At 36.7% G+C, this 14,873-nt stretch overlaps 1 protein-coding gene across 1 annotated transcript in view; it reads right to left on the bottom strand.

Moving 5' to 3' along the window:
• Positions 1-362: 362 nt before the first annotated feature.
• LOC112108746 (dual specificity protein phosphatase CDC14A) overlaps positions 363-14,873 on the bottom strand; it is a 118,871-nt gene continuing 104,360 nt past the window's right edge. The window contains exons 11-15 of the mRNA XM_026656053.2: positions 10,893-11,052; positions 5,419-5,534; positions 3,104-3,151; positions 1,473-1,601; positions 363-786 (exon numbers count right to left, since the gene is read on the bottom strand). Of these exons, the coding sequence (XP_026511838.2) occupies positions 363-786; positions 1,473-1,601; positions 3,104-3,151; positions 5,419-5,534; positions 10,893-11,052 (877 nt within the window). The remainder of the gene's footprint in view (positions 787-1,472; positions 1,602-3,103; positions 3,152-5,418; positions 5,535-10,892; positions 11,053-14,873) is intronic.

The raw sequence follows: 14,873 nt of genomic DNA, 5'->3' as shown, positions 1-14,873 counted from the left end.
TTATTTTCAATTAGTGTGGTATATATATACAAAGCAGTTCCTCTAATATTACTGTATAAAGACACCTATGATATCTAATGATCCAGGAAGATCCTATACTACATAAATTGAAATTCTCAAACTAAAAGTTATAACACGAATGATTTGAAATGGAAAATCTAGAGGAAAAAAAACTCCAAATCAGAAGCTGTAACCATGAAAGGTATTTTTATAAATTGTCTACTTTCATAACACCTTTCTCTGAGCCAAATTCTGGAGAAGCAAAAAGGAAGCAGCTGAAAGAACATTAGAAACAGACAAAGATGCTATATGCATTCAGAAAATTGTAAAAGATAAGGGATTAGAAAGTTGCTCTGAGATTGTTAAGAGTTTTTTTGTGATAGTTTTGGCTGAAGAAGCAAGGTAGATAAGCTTCTGTCATGTCCCTGAGAGGGCTTTTGTGGCTGTGAACTTACAGGAATTGAACGACTCAGGTATCGTGCCGGAGAAGTAGTTAACCCCATAAAGGAGGGTTGGTAGGTGCTGTAGTCGTCATCTGTCCCGGTGCCATGAGAACTGGTATGACTGTTGAGGTTGGTGCCATTATTGCTGCTTCTGTTGTACAGGTTGTTGTTCAGCTCATGGTAATTTCTGGTAGGCAGCTGCAAGCTGCCATTCAAATGACTGGAGATATGGTTTACAGAAAAACCTGTCCTAGAGGATGATGACATCATTTTGCTCTCTGTATCATCTGAAGCGGCATACAGGTTCCCTAGAGAACTGCCTAGCCTGGAGTTTACGGAAACGCTGAGTGGAAAACATGTGGGAAAAATACATGCAATGTATATACATGTGAAGATTTCACACACAAGACATTTAAAGACATTAGGGGAAAATGACAAGGACCATTCTGACACATATAAACAGTGGTAGCACACAGCTTCATTTTCTCTCTGAAATAATGAAAATCCAAGTTCTATACAAATTACACATCAAAAGTAGTAATATAAGACAAGATAAAGGAGCCAAAAAGCTATTTCATAAATATCCTGAGAGTAAAAAATAGGATGCCTTTAGTTCACTAAAGCACTTACTTGGGCTAACAGAACATCTCATTTCATCTTAATGAATGAATATTCATTATGTCCAGAGGTTATGGCAAAATCCATGAACCATCGTGAATTTCATTTAACATTCTACATTATTCAGAATAGCAGAAATATCTAAGCTGTTACCTAATGGCAACAAATGAAAAGTTCATAATAAGGACATATGATCTCCCACTTAGTATTTTATTGAGATGAACAGAATTTTATGGATATTAAAGTTTTGGGAGTGTTCCCCGCTAATTTATATTCAGTCTCAGACATAAGTGACAAATGTATAAAGCAAGAAAAATGGCCTATTTCATAATTTGTCATGTAACTTTAGAGAAAGTGACATAACCCTTCCTTAAACTACCCAAAAAGCCACATAAGGACAAGAAAATGTACCTTTTTAAATTAGATCCTAAGGACGTAGGGCTTCTGCTTATTCTCTTTGCAGATGGTGAAACAGCTGCTGCCACCTTGGAGGACTTCAGAGGAGACATGGACCCTTGTGAACTACTTGAACTATTCAATCTGAAAAAGTACAAAGCTTTAATGGGGAGCAAGTGAACTCAAATATGAACTTCAGAAATAATAAATTGTTTTAAATATCTGAGCCAAGATTTTAAGAAGTGGGTGCCAAAAGTTAGGCTTCTAAATCCATATTTAGGCACTTAAGTAGGTGGCCAGATTTTTCAAAAGTGCTAAGTACTCAGCAGTTCTCATTCACATCAGTTTTGAAAAATCCCAATTTTTTAAAAAAAAATCTTTACTCTGATTTGCTCCTATTTATGCATTTTTGCTAATAAACCCTGGGTACGTTTAAAGAACAAGAATGAAGATAATTTTACATATTAAAAGATCATATCAGTTTGTTAGTCATAGCCACTGAGTTTTTCCTCAATGTATCAAGTCACTTACTTGGTTAAAGGCTCCGTGAGCATGCTAAAATTTTGAAGTTGCAACTGCCAATTTTAGATTGAACACCTGCAGCTGATAAAGCTCATTTCTGTTCCTAAATTCTGCTCTTCATTCTTGTGTTTTAGGGGTTGGTCCTGTGAGATGCTGTGTACCCTCGCTTCTAAATTATGTCAAAAAGTACTTTTCTAGGATTGGGCTTTTAATAACTAAGTAATATATGACTTAATAACAACAGAAATATGGTGCAGTAGGTTTCTCAGAAATATTTTTGGGTAAGTCCTAAAGTCTAGTGGCAATGTGATATCCTCTCACTCCCATAGCTGGCAGATCAATATGTTCAGCTTTGTGTTCTTAAAAGGTTCCAACGGAAATAGCATGGTAATAATGGTCTTAGGTGGGAGCTCCTCTAAGTGCATGCCAAGGAGTTTGAGGTAGACAAAAGTAAACAAGGGGAAATGGAGATCAGCCCCCTCAAAAATCATGTCTCTTAAAATCACATTGGGGATAACTGTAGCCAATATATTCTTTTGTTTACTAAATACTATCTCCCAGATAGTACTATTTATCTATCTTAGATACCAGGTGACAGGCACAATGGAAATAACCAACTGCTGGAGATAATGATTCAAATTTTTCTTTTTAAATGTAGTACCATTTCTAAGATGGTTCTTAATATTAACACCATTTTTCATGCTAAATTGTATTATCTTTAATGTGGCACAAGGTTTGCAGAAATGTTTAACTCTGATCCAAGTCACAAGTAAAGTAGTGTCCTTCTAGTCTCTAAAGGACATTTATCAGTTTCATAAAGTTACTATACATTTTACACAACAGGCAGACTTTATTCAGGAAAGGCCCAGTTATAAGACTAAAAAAGTTTTATTCCACCATTACTAGAAGTCTAGCTATGCAAATTAACCAATTGTTTTCTGTCCCTTGAACGGGTGCTTAAAATAGATTTTAATATCAATATCAGAAGTCTGACAAATTGCTATTAATCAAACTGATAAGGCAAAGCACTAAAACGTTAAAGAGTAGAAGATCAGACTTTTAAAAAAATGAAATTTAAATGCACTAAACATTTTCTCACAAGTTTAACTAAGTAAAATAAATACCTGAAAGGTTGTGATATTGATCTGGTGTGCAATTTCATATCTTCCAGCCTAAAGTAATTAAAGCAGCTTGTCACACAAAAAATTATGAAAGCATAGTTTCAATCTTTTAGTAAATATAAGAACAAAGACTCTGACTTGGGGATTATTATTATTTATGTGCCGCATATATAAAGTAGAAAATGCTTCATATAAATTGTGAGATGCATCATAAAAATATATAATTTTTTAAACTGTACTCCTGAAACATTGTTTTTCAACTACAACCATCAAACCTACATTCAGCTGCCATCTCCTGTCATACAATACCAGCTTCATATGTGCATAAGAAAATTCTGTTATAAAAAGCCAACTATGTAGGTATTTATATGGTCCTCCTCCTCTTCATAGTATATGAACTAAAGGATAGAAATAAAACCTCTATTCCTTCTTCACCTTTAAGGGTAGCTTGAAAATAGGTTAGAAGACTGGAAGTCTTTGGTCAGCTTACTGTGGAAAAGTTGCAAACTTCATTTTTCATGTATTTACTTCTGAATGTGGGGAGTACTATTCATGATGTCTTCAGTTTTAAAATCCTTCTATTTGAAACTGCACAATATGTTTAAATACAGACTTCAGCATCAATTTTTTTGCATAGACAATGTTTTACAATTATATCTAAAAATAAGAAATTTTTTAGCAGAAGGGGGAAAATATAAAAGGAAATCAAAAGTATGAAAAAGGGACCCAAATATTAAACATTCTTTTTATGTGCAGTTACTAAGCAACAGCAAAGCATTTTGACTTGAACTGTTTGTAATTAAGATTACATTTGAAATGGCATTTCATTTAACTGTTATCCTTGAAGACTTTCATTTAGTTATTGTTTTACAAGATGGAACTCAAAACTCATTATGAGAAATACAGATAAATAATTTAAAATTGGAACCAAATATGTTGTTAATTATTTTCACAGGAATGTAAACTTTTATATGGTGAATAAGTGTACATTTATAATATGACAACAATTGATACTTTAGATTTTGAGTTGCATTTTTCAAATTTTCATTTGGTGCCTGATGGTATGGGGTTATTTTAGTGAACAGCAGCAAAGAAAAGAAATACAGACATGGAAAGGAATAGAACAATATTATATTCAGTTCTGTCTTAGAATACTTCTAGCATAACTAATTAAGGCTCAGACATAATAAAAAAATCTCTTTACTGCTGCAGTAGCAGAGAGAATAATTCTCTCCTTTGGAATGCAAGTTTTATTTTAAATTAAATATCCTTGTTTGATAATACTACCTCTTTAAAGTTTCTCCAATTCTGCATCTCTCTTAGCCTTTAGGACTCCCACCATTTTTATCTGCTTTAACTGTCCTCATATCAGGAAGCAACCCTACCCACTTGCTGAGGGACAATACATGGCACTTAGTATGGTGCTTGCCACAACTCCCTAGGGGTTGCTGTTGAGAAATACAAATAATTTTTCCAAGGTTGAAAGGGTACTACCTCCCAGTTCATAACAGGAGACAGGGAACTGAAATCCATTTTCTACTTTGGGTCTTCACAGAGAACTTCCATTAGATTACTCCCCTTTAGCTAAAATGAGTTCCCCCTTCTTGAAATGTGGGCACTGGCCTTTTACTTGGCTTAATTACAATGCTGTATGCACATATTACATTGCATCAGTAAGTTGTTACAGTTATGAAAGCTTTTACACTACAAAGCAGTATCTGGCTACCACAAATGCAGTTCAGATAATATCAACAATATCAACTGCTAACATTAACCAATCTTGAAGAGCAGCATGAACAAACTTGACAAACACCTAAGTCTGAAGAACCCTTGAAGAAGAAAGCTTAAGATTGTGCAAACTATTTCTGGTAGAAAGCAGTGAACTTTAAAGCTAATAACAAATCTGTATAAATGTAACATTTATAGTGGGTAGAAAGCGGTGTGGTAATATGGTGGACTAAGGACAGGACTAGGAGCTAGAAACTTGAGTACTAATTATTAATATTTATTGTTTGTTGTTTAGTGTATTACCATAGCAACTAGGGGTCCCTTAATACCAGCTCTAAGACTAACCACTTCTGTAGTCTTAGGCAAGTCATTTAACCTCTCAGTTTCAGATTCCACATTTGAGTGCCTACTTAACTCACTGAAAAGTTGGCAGTATTAATGTCTGTAAAGTGATCTAAAAATGAAAAGGTCTACATATCATAACTTGTAAGTGTCAGAATTATAAAACAAAGAAACATACAAGCATATGCTTTTCATAAAGAATTAGTACACACTGAATTTAATAATACAAAAAGTTAGAAGAGGATTACCTAAGAGCTCCAGTTGTAGCAGATCGCGGCTGTCTCTGACTTTTTAAGGCACGAAGTTTGTCTCCCTGTGTCATGCCGTTCTTAGATTCCAACTCTGCATTGTCTTCAAAGTCATTCTAAAACAAAGGAAGATGCATGCTAATAAAAATACAAAATCTTTAGAACACTAATCTAATTTCAGTGCCTGAAAGATTACTTCTGCTTTGCAGAGACTACAATTTAAGGGTCAGATAGTGCAATTATAAACAAACTAGGGAAATACTACCTAGCTGGAGCTACTATAAGGTGGGTGCATAACTGGTTGGAAAATCATTCCCAGAGAGTAGTTACCATTGGTTCAGAGTCAAGCTGCAAGGGCCTATCGAGTGGGGTGCCGCAGGTACCAGTTCTGCGTCCAGTTCTGTTCAATATCTTCATAAATGATTTAGATAATGGCATGGAGAGTACATTTATCAAGTTTGTAGATCATACCAAGCTGGGAGGGATTGCAAGTGCTTTAAAGGATAGGATTAAAATTAAAAATTATCTGGACAAACTGGAGAAACAGTTTGAAGTAAATACGATGAAACTCAATAAGGACAAATGCAAAGTACTCCACTTAGTAAGGAACAATCAAGTGGAAATGGGAAATGACTGCTTAGGAAGGAGTACTGCAGAAAGGGATCTGGGGGTCCCTTTCAGTCCTACGATTCGATTCACTGAATGTAGGCACACCGCTACTAACTTCAATGGGGCACTATGTAAGCACACATCCACATGGATGCATTTATAGGATCTAGCCTTAATTATGTACTGAGTCGGAGACAAGTGATAGAAAACACTGGAAATAAAATAGGAGGTATTTTATTAACAGATATTTCAGTTGTTATGGAACTCAGGAGTCCTAATTCAGAGCTCTACTATCAGGATAACAAAAGCTTCTCCTTATTCTTACTATACACTTTGACTTAAGATCAAGAGTAGAGCCTTCAGATTAACACTAAGTAAAAGAAATGGATACATTCTTGTGCTGTGGATTATGAAGCAAGTGACTGAAAAGATTAATTCCTCTAGTAATGGAGTGTGAGAAGTGAGGAAAGAAAGAAACTTACAAGATCTTTAGAGCAATGCAGTTCTGGAAGAGTTCAGCTCTGCTATTAAAAACAATATCAGGGAAAACACAAGAATAAAAAGAGAATAGTATTCTAATTTAGGAATGTATCCCACTGTTTATCAGAAGGATTAAAAAAGCATTTTGAACTCCAAGCACTTTAAAAAATTCAATTAAGACAAGTGTTTCTCAAAAGTCTGCTCCAGGTCATTAAGACAAAAGGAATATTCAAGTGAATGCCAAAATGTGTTATACTACAAAACAGAGCACATTTTAAAAATATCTTAGTATTGGGTCATTTACCAATAAAAAAGTGTTAAGAAAGCACTTAACAGCTGTGTACATTAGTAAACTTCATAGCATATGTAGGATTTGATCGTGCCCCAATGAATCAAAGGAGTTTTGCCATTGACTTCAGTGGAAGCAGGATCACATCCATACTGAGGAATCTAAGAAGCTACAGATTATCTTCCACTGAACTCTGAATTTAATAAAAAAAAAGTAGTACAAGTTAGGGCATTTCAGACTCAAGATCCTCTGTATAGCTCGGGTTATGTATTTCCCACAAAATAAAAAGTATGATACAAAAAAAACTTTTGGTAAATAGCATAATAGGAAAAGCAAGGGAAGTAAAGATTCAAGTGCCTTAAGTTACAATTTTAATAGGAAAAAAATATGGAAATTTCACACTATAATAATGAGGTGACATTAAACTAAACAAGAGACGAAAAAGTGTGGACGGTTCAAAGTTCCCGGAGAGTTCGCTCTATTCTAAAGTTGTGGCAGAGACAATCAATAATTATAATTTTCAAAAGAACTTGGTAACAGCAGTCATACAAACAGCACATGTCCAGCTTCACCGCAGATCAATGCCTCTTCTCACTGTTCTCTGATACAATCTCTGAATACAGCTTTCATGAAGAATACCAGACCTACCATGTGATCTTCCATTTAAATTGGACTGACTACATTATGCTGAATGGCTACTTAGACACAGTTTCTATTTTTAATGGTCCTTAGCCAGATAAATGCATGGCTTTTGAAGCAATTTTAATCTAACACTGCAAGAATTCTTATAAATATTTATTGGGGGCGGGGGGAGGGGAGAAGGAGGAGAATCTAAATTACCTGATCTTAAACTTCAGTAATTTAACTCCTTAAAAATACAGTAAAAAAGCAACTTAATTATGTACTATCATAACCAAGCTTTTATAGAAACCTAAACCAATTTACATTACAGAAAAAACAAAAGCACCCCCAAAATAAATTCTCTTTATTGTTTAGAAATAACTCTTACAACTCAAAAATATCCAAATAGATTTTTTTTCTAATTTAATATAGAAGTTAAAATTCCTTCCATCCAAAACACCACCTACATAATTTGATTTAGAATTTTATTTTGTTTTTACATCAAAATTAAAAATCTCTGAAAAAAAGGTTGAAAATGGAACACTGTAAAACAGAAATCTGGCTAAGCAAAGCAGGAATCGATACTCCTTTTATAATTATTTCAAAAAAGAAATATTTACAGAAAGGAAATACTGAAGAACTTTAACTATTCTGTGGATAATGCAGGTGATAGGGTTAATGCTTTGGTGTCTAAGATCCAAACCACCTGATTTCTAACCAAGTCTGGGCTCTATGCCTGTCCCGCATGCTCCAGCTGCTATAGATGACTGGGGTCATTGATTGGTTACTACCTGCAAGGACTAGGGAGAAAAAAATGGAGGGATTTGTTTCTGCCCATTTGCTGGCTGGTAGCCATTTTTGCTTTGTTTCAACGCCACCCCTTCCCACCTTATATGACATGGTATACCTCTTATGATGCTGAGGGCTATGCTGATCACCAAATTTTATTTGGGGTCTGGAACGGATGTGTCTCACATAGCAAAAATTGGTAAATTGCTATGTAGACCGTTTCGCCTTCCATCCAACATCCCAGAGTCTAGTTTACATTACACTTGTTGCAATTCTGGTGGATTCCAGTACCGTGACTGGGTTAAGAAAAAGACCCAATGCAAGGTCCCAGTAACCCAATGGGCTGCTTGGGTACAGGCCCCAAGCATCACACTGCATGAAGCGGTATGCCTGCTTCCATGTCTCATGCAGCGTGGGGCTCCTCATCTCTCATCTTTCCTACCTCCAGTATGGATGAGGGAAATGGATTGGGATTCTGGCTTCATACTAGGTCCCTGGGCAGGCCTGAAGGTATAAAGGGGGCATTGCCATAATCTCCATCTTCAGGTTTGTAAAACCCGGGGTCACTGGTGCCCAGTTAAATTTGACTCTGGAACAGCCCAGTTGGGTATTTCGAGGAGTGCTTCCTCATTGGTTAATAGTTTAATAAAGCTGTGGCCTCTGCATGTAACCATACTCTGGCATGTGTCTCATTGCTTCCATGTCTGCATCGATTAAGATGAGCTAGTAAAGAAATTGGAAAAGATTTTTTTCTGAAAAAAATTGTAAACAATATCTGTTAAAAGTGAACGTCTACAACATCTGCAAACAAAATTTGAGACAATCATAAGCTCTTTCCATTTCTAGGTTTTATTCTTTAACCGGATGAAGTCACAACCTTCAGAAACAAAGTGCTGGAGGTTAGCAAAGATGAAAAATTGCTATAGGGGCAGTATTTTACCAATTTTTTCATTTTAATGATGTGATCATTTCTTAGCATATGAACTCTGTAACAAGACTCCAATACACAAATAGTCAGAGAGTTTAAACTATGAACTTGCCAAGATGGTTGATCAAAGGCCTGTGTGAACAAGTAGGTCCTGAAACTACTCCCAAAAGGAAAGCAAACACTGGCTCTAGGGAACTAGCAGAAGGAATGAATTCCTCCAGCAAAAAAAGCCCTCAATTAAGAATGATCTGACAACAACACAATCAGTTCCAGTTAGCAGACTACAACATCAACCCAGTTGATCCTAAAAGCTGCAGCAGAAAGCAAGAAATGCACTCTCCCAGAAAACTAGACATTTAGGATCTTCACAGATCCTAAGCAACAAACTGAATTACAATTGGACACAAATAGTTGCCAGAATAGAATACAGTATCACTGTTGTATACTCAGAGTGACCCATTCTCAAAAGACAAAAAGGAGCTCAGGAGAGCTGACAGTTTCTGAAAGAGACAATATTAAAGGTGCAACAGCAAACTATCCCGATACAAAGGAAACACAGGAAGAATAGCAAAGATCAGGAGCAATGTAATGACCTGAAAAAATCAAAAAGGAATCCTACAAAAAGTGGAAATGGATAAATTGCTAAGGAGAACAAATGAATAGCACAAGCACGTAGGGACAAAATCAGAAAGGCTAAGGGACAAAATGATTTAAACCAAGTAAGGGACATAAAAGGCAAGGAAAAGAGGTTCTATAAATACACTAGGAGCAAGATAAATATGAGGGAAAGTGTAGGTCCTCTGTTTAGCTGGAAGGAGAGCTAATAACTGATGACATCAAGAAGACTGAGATGTTTAATGCCTATTTTGCTACACTAAGGATAGCTGACCAAAGAGGAAATGTCTCCACAGCTCTGAGTACTTTTTGTGATCTCATCACAGAGGAGATTCACTTACACTTCTTGCTAAGTATTTGAAAATCAGCCAGTGGAAATGAGACCTTCAGCTACTCAAGTGATTGGGGGAGGCAGTGAAGTGCTACCTTGCAGCAAAAAGCACTATTGGGACGGCCTAGGACTAGGATAAATCTAGAATTACCGGTATATTGAAACCGGAACAAATTCTAGGTTTCAATAGAACTGGCTGGAAAACCAGGATGACTGAATCAATAGAGTTGCCAAAGAGTCGCACAAGGCATGCCATCTCCCATTTCAGTGGGTAGTGGCCAGGGTTTGGTTAATTTGTTTAGCTGTTTTTCTTTCGTCAAAATACTAAATATCAGGTAGCTACCATATTCTTTCAGCCAACATATTTACCAATATAGCTATTCTCATCTTGTCCTATCAAGATGCTAACCTTGAATTTACTTTTTGAAATAGATAACAAATAAGCCTTAAGTTTTATTTTTGTATTGTTTATCACAAATATTCATTTTTCAAACATTTTTTCCTCAGAATCTACATTCATTTTAAATTCTACTTTCTCCATCACTGATGGCTGTTTTATCATTTTGGCTGTTTTCTGCTCTTCTTTTTCATTATTATTAGTATACACCGAGGACATTCTTCATTCTTTTTATTTTTACTGTCTTCATTTAATATGTATATGTTTAAAAGGATCTATTTTCTTCTTGCATTCATATGTGATTTTTATAACAGGCACTATATTATGGGGAAAAAACACTAAAATTGGGTATAGTTCATTATTAAAAGTTATGAGCTCTCCCTGTTGGTGTATGATTCTTCCAGTGAATGCTTACCTCCACACATTGATCCAAGTTTTGTACTTTACTAAAACTCCCACTGATTGAAAGGTCATCCAAGCCAGAAAGAATTTTATTCACAGGTCCATCATCAGCTGATAGTTGTTTCTGTTTGGATCGGTAGAAGTCTCCTTGGATCCACAATGCTGCTTGCTTCCTGTTTAATATTAAACCAAAACCAATCAGTATCAACCACAAATTTACATGCAGACAAAACTGGTGAGAGAAACATGCCAAACCATCAACTGAGAATATTTTTTCTTTTATATAGCCTCATAAATACATCGTATAATAAATGGATACATCTCTTTTTCGGTGGTAAATTAAAAAAAGTCATAGAACAGATATGAATGCCTGTATGGTTTTGTGCATCAAATATATATTTTCCAACTGTCCCTTGCTCCAAAATACTTTAGGATTTTGTTTAAAAGAAGCTTATCTGAATCAGAAAAAAACAACATGCTGCAGAACTCAGTCATTTTGGAACAATATGTTAAAGCCACACCCACAATGCATGACAACGGGGTGTTGTGTGTGTGCTATTACTGGCAAATTTGGGGGGTGTGGATTAATCATAAGTAGCAAAACCATAGCTGAGTTATGCAGGAGATTGGGGGAAGTATAGTACTATGGTAAAGAGAACCAAGCTGCAGGAATGGAAGGAATGGGTAGATAGTTTTTAGATGCGTGGGAGAAAAAAATAGTAGCATTTATTCACTGTGACACCCATTTATGGGATGGGTGAGCTTGCAAACTGGAGATAGATTAAACTGGAAGTTCTTTAGGACAAAAACTGTTTTTGTTGTGTGTATGCACAAATGCCTAGCACAGTCTGCAGCCTATACACACTACTGTGTTTCATATTAGTAGTAATAATGGAGAGTAGAGAGATGAATGAGAGAATTTTCAGTAACACATTTCTGTTAGGAATGTCTCTCCTCATTCATAACAAATGGGTAATGCCTCTCTCCTGTGGAATTTGCAGGTAGTCCAACAAGGCACAAAGACTAAGCCCCATGGTTCAACTCAGGCTACCAGAAGAGTTTTTCCAAAGCTACAGAAACACTCCAGGATCTGAATATTAGCATTAAGACAACAACTTAAAATGTAATTGCCTGTTAATATAATTTCTAAGTCTCCCTTTAGAGAAAATATTCACTTTGTTACAAATTGTGTTTTAGTCATTTACCAGACTTCCAAGGTGGTTGAATGAAGATGGAAGCTATTATAAAAAAAAATGATCAGGTAAGAAATTTCTCATACTGCTGTATAGGTTCTCCCCTCATTCATAACAAATGGGAATTAGTGAACAATGAATGATTCACAGAAGTGTGGAGGGCAGGTGTGGGGTAGATAAGCAAGAGTAGTACTATAGTAGAATTATTATAGTAGAATAAGCAAAAATTAAACTGTGCCTCCCAATATAAAGCAAAAGCTCTGTAATTTAAGGAACTATTTGGGAACACAGTAGCAACTTCCTACCAAAGGATGCCTCCTGCAGAGGAATGGAAACCTTTGACTTTCTTCCTCAGGTAAGGCTCAGACACTTTCTTCCCATAAAAATGCTTGAGATATATCTTTGGAGCTCTAGGAATGCCTATTTGTGCCAAAGAAGTGCTGAGGACTGGAACAAAATCATATGAGAGCTATTTCCCAGAAATTGTGGTAAGAGGAACCTACCTTGGGCAGAAAGGTTTCTGGAGCTATAAGAATAATCTTTTTTCCATGACAAAAGGAGTATGGGTTCTTGTGATGGCAACTAGAAAGGCCACCCACAGACTTGTCTAATCTGTTATTGTTTAATCTCAACATCAATTGGAGACTGCAATATACCTGCATAAAGAATGCTGGTAGGGCTGTTACCTTCCTTTTTCTGGTGAGACCAACTATCCTGGGGAAACTCTAGTGTCTCTGATGTGGTAAACTTTGTGGTTATGAAATCTGTGTAACAGAAACATCTACAGGCTGGTTCCAGTTGTTCTGGGCACTGTAAAAATATAACAGAGACCATCCCTGCCCCAAAGAAATTGTTTGTCCTCATACCAGAAACTGAATTTGCAAAACCAATGCCTTTTCCTAGTTGAGTTCTGTCTTGAGTCCAAAATGTATCAATGAGGTTAATGGAGAAATTCTGAACTACACTTTTCCTTCAACACCCAGGCTGTTAACTGTGAGTGGTCCAGGTCTGGACAAAGAAGAGATCCTTGCTTTAAGAGGTCTGGTCTTTTGTTGCACATGCAATGGAGGTTCTTTGGCTGCCTAGCAAGTCCAAACAACTGCCTTTTAGAGAAGTGGTGGTCCAGAAGGAGGAGACTTCATCTCTCTGTTTAAAGACAGCAGATTCTTCTCTGCCTTGGGCATTATTTCCATTACCTCAGAAAAGGTCTGACTTCTGGTTATTCACTGATTTCGGAAGGGATTCAGGCCCCGTGGGAAAGTTATTCCATAAAACCCACTACAGGGTTTGATGCACCTTCTTCTGAAGCAGCTGCTACTCTGGCTACTATCAGACAGAACACTGGACTCAATATACCTCCGTGGTCAATCTTGTATGGGTATTCTTATATTTTTGCTCAGCATGCAATTGACAGAGCTATCAAAATGAAGTAAAACGATGCGGTAGATTGAGATTTTGGACATTTGTATAGCAGAGGGTCAGAGCTGGAGAGAGAGCTGGATGCTTCCCTTTTTCTAAGTCAGGGATCATAACCCCAGGATCATCTAATCTTCCATGTACGCTCCACACTTTGTGTGGCTTGTTTCCACAATGAGCATGCAAAGGCTCAGAGTGAAAACTGGGTTGGCTTTCAGCATATTGTCTGTATTTACCTGCCTAAAAGGGGACATTCAGATATGTACTGTGAATGAGGCTTATTTTTGTATTGCATACAACAAGTGGTTCCATGCTCTCAAAAGGACTTTTTGGAGGAACATTCTGTGAAGTCCTGCTCAGGGAATGATATCAATGCATAATACCAGCAATCCTAGCTGCTAGAGATAACTGGCAAGGATGACCACTGTCAGTGACTTCAAAACTCAGAAAAAAATGCAAAAAAAAAAGAATAGTCTGCATGCTGCTACAAGGATCTGATCAGAATGTGAACCTGAAAACTTTCACACTGAAAGCAAGGATCCTACCCCAGACAACAAAGCCACTTGCTTGCCACCAAACAGATGTTCCTTACTAAGTATAGGGAATATTTTTGGTCTGAATGGCTACAATTTAGGCTTTGAAATTTTTATGCAGTCTTCCTCACCCTTATGGTTTATGGGATTTTTTGCATGGAAGTCCTCTTTCTGAGGGGTGACATCTTTTCATTAGTGGGGCTACTCCTCTTCCAATGTTAGGCTCCTAAAACTTATGCAACTTCTATTTTTTTGTAATATAACATTTTGGCTAAAACCAAATGTTAAACTAAAAGTCCCCATTTGGATATTACGATGTCCTCAAAGATGGTACATGTGGAAAACCCTGTACCGAATTATGATTGAAGGGGGAAATAGATATTTTATTATAATTAATATTGATGAACTCCTTGCGAGCTAGTGGTTTCCTGTCCTGTGACAGTCATGCAGGGTTTTTTTGGGACAAATACCTTGATTGTGGGAATAATCTTTTAGAAAGACCAAGGAGCCTGAAAGGACACCTCCTTGCTTCCCCAGGGTGGCCAGCAGATATCTGAGTACTTCAGAAGAAACCTAATACCAATCAAGGCTTTACTCAGAAAAACAGGAGCCAGTTTGAACATGGGAAGGGATTTATCTCTTACGTCCCTGTAATCCTATGATGGTGTAGCTGCATATGGAACATGCCTCTGCTGTAGGTACAGACTACCTAAAGTGCTCCTTCTAATCTAATGTGGAGCCAGCTCATGAAGATGGGGAGGGACAGAGAGACACCTCTTGCTACTCTTCAGATTCTGATTCCCTTTCCCTGTCAAAGTGAGGGTCTACAGGCAGTAAACAAGAAACAGGCAC

The sequence above is a fragment of the Terrapene carolina genome, unplaced genomic scaffold (assembly GCF_002925995.2).
Source record: "Terrapene carolina triunguis isolate 2854851 unplaced genomic scaffold, T_m_triunguis-2.0 Scaffold211, whole genome shotgun sequence".
Classification (NCBI taxonomy): Eukaryota; Metazoa; Chordata; order Testudines; family Emydidae; genus Terrapene; species Terrapene triunguis.
The sequence above is the reverse complement of the archived record's forward strand: the minus strand, read 5'-3'. Positions and strand labels throughout refer to the sequence as shown.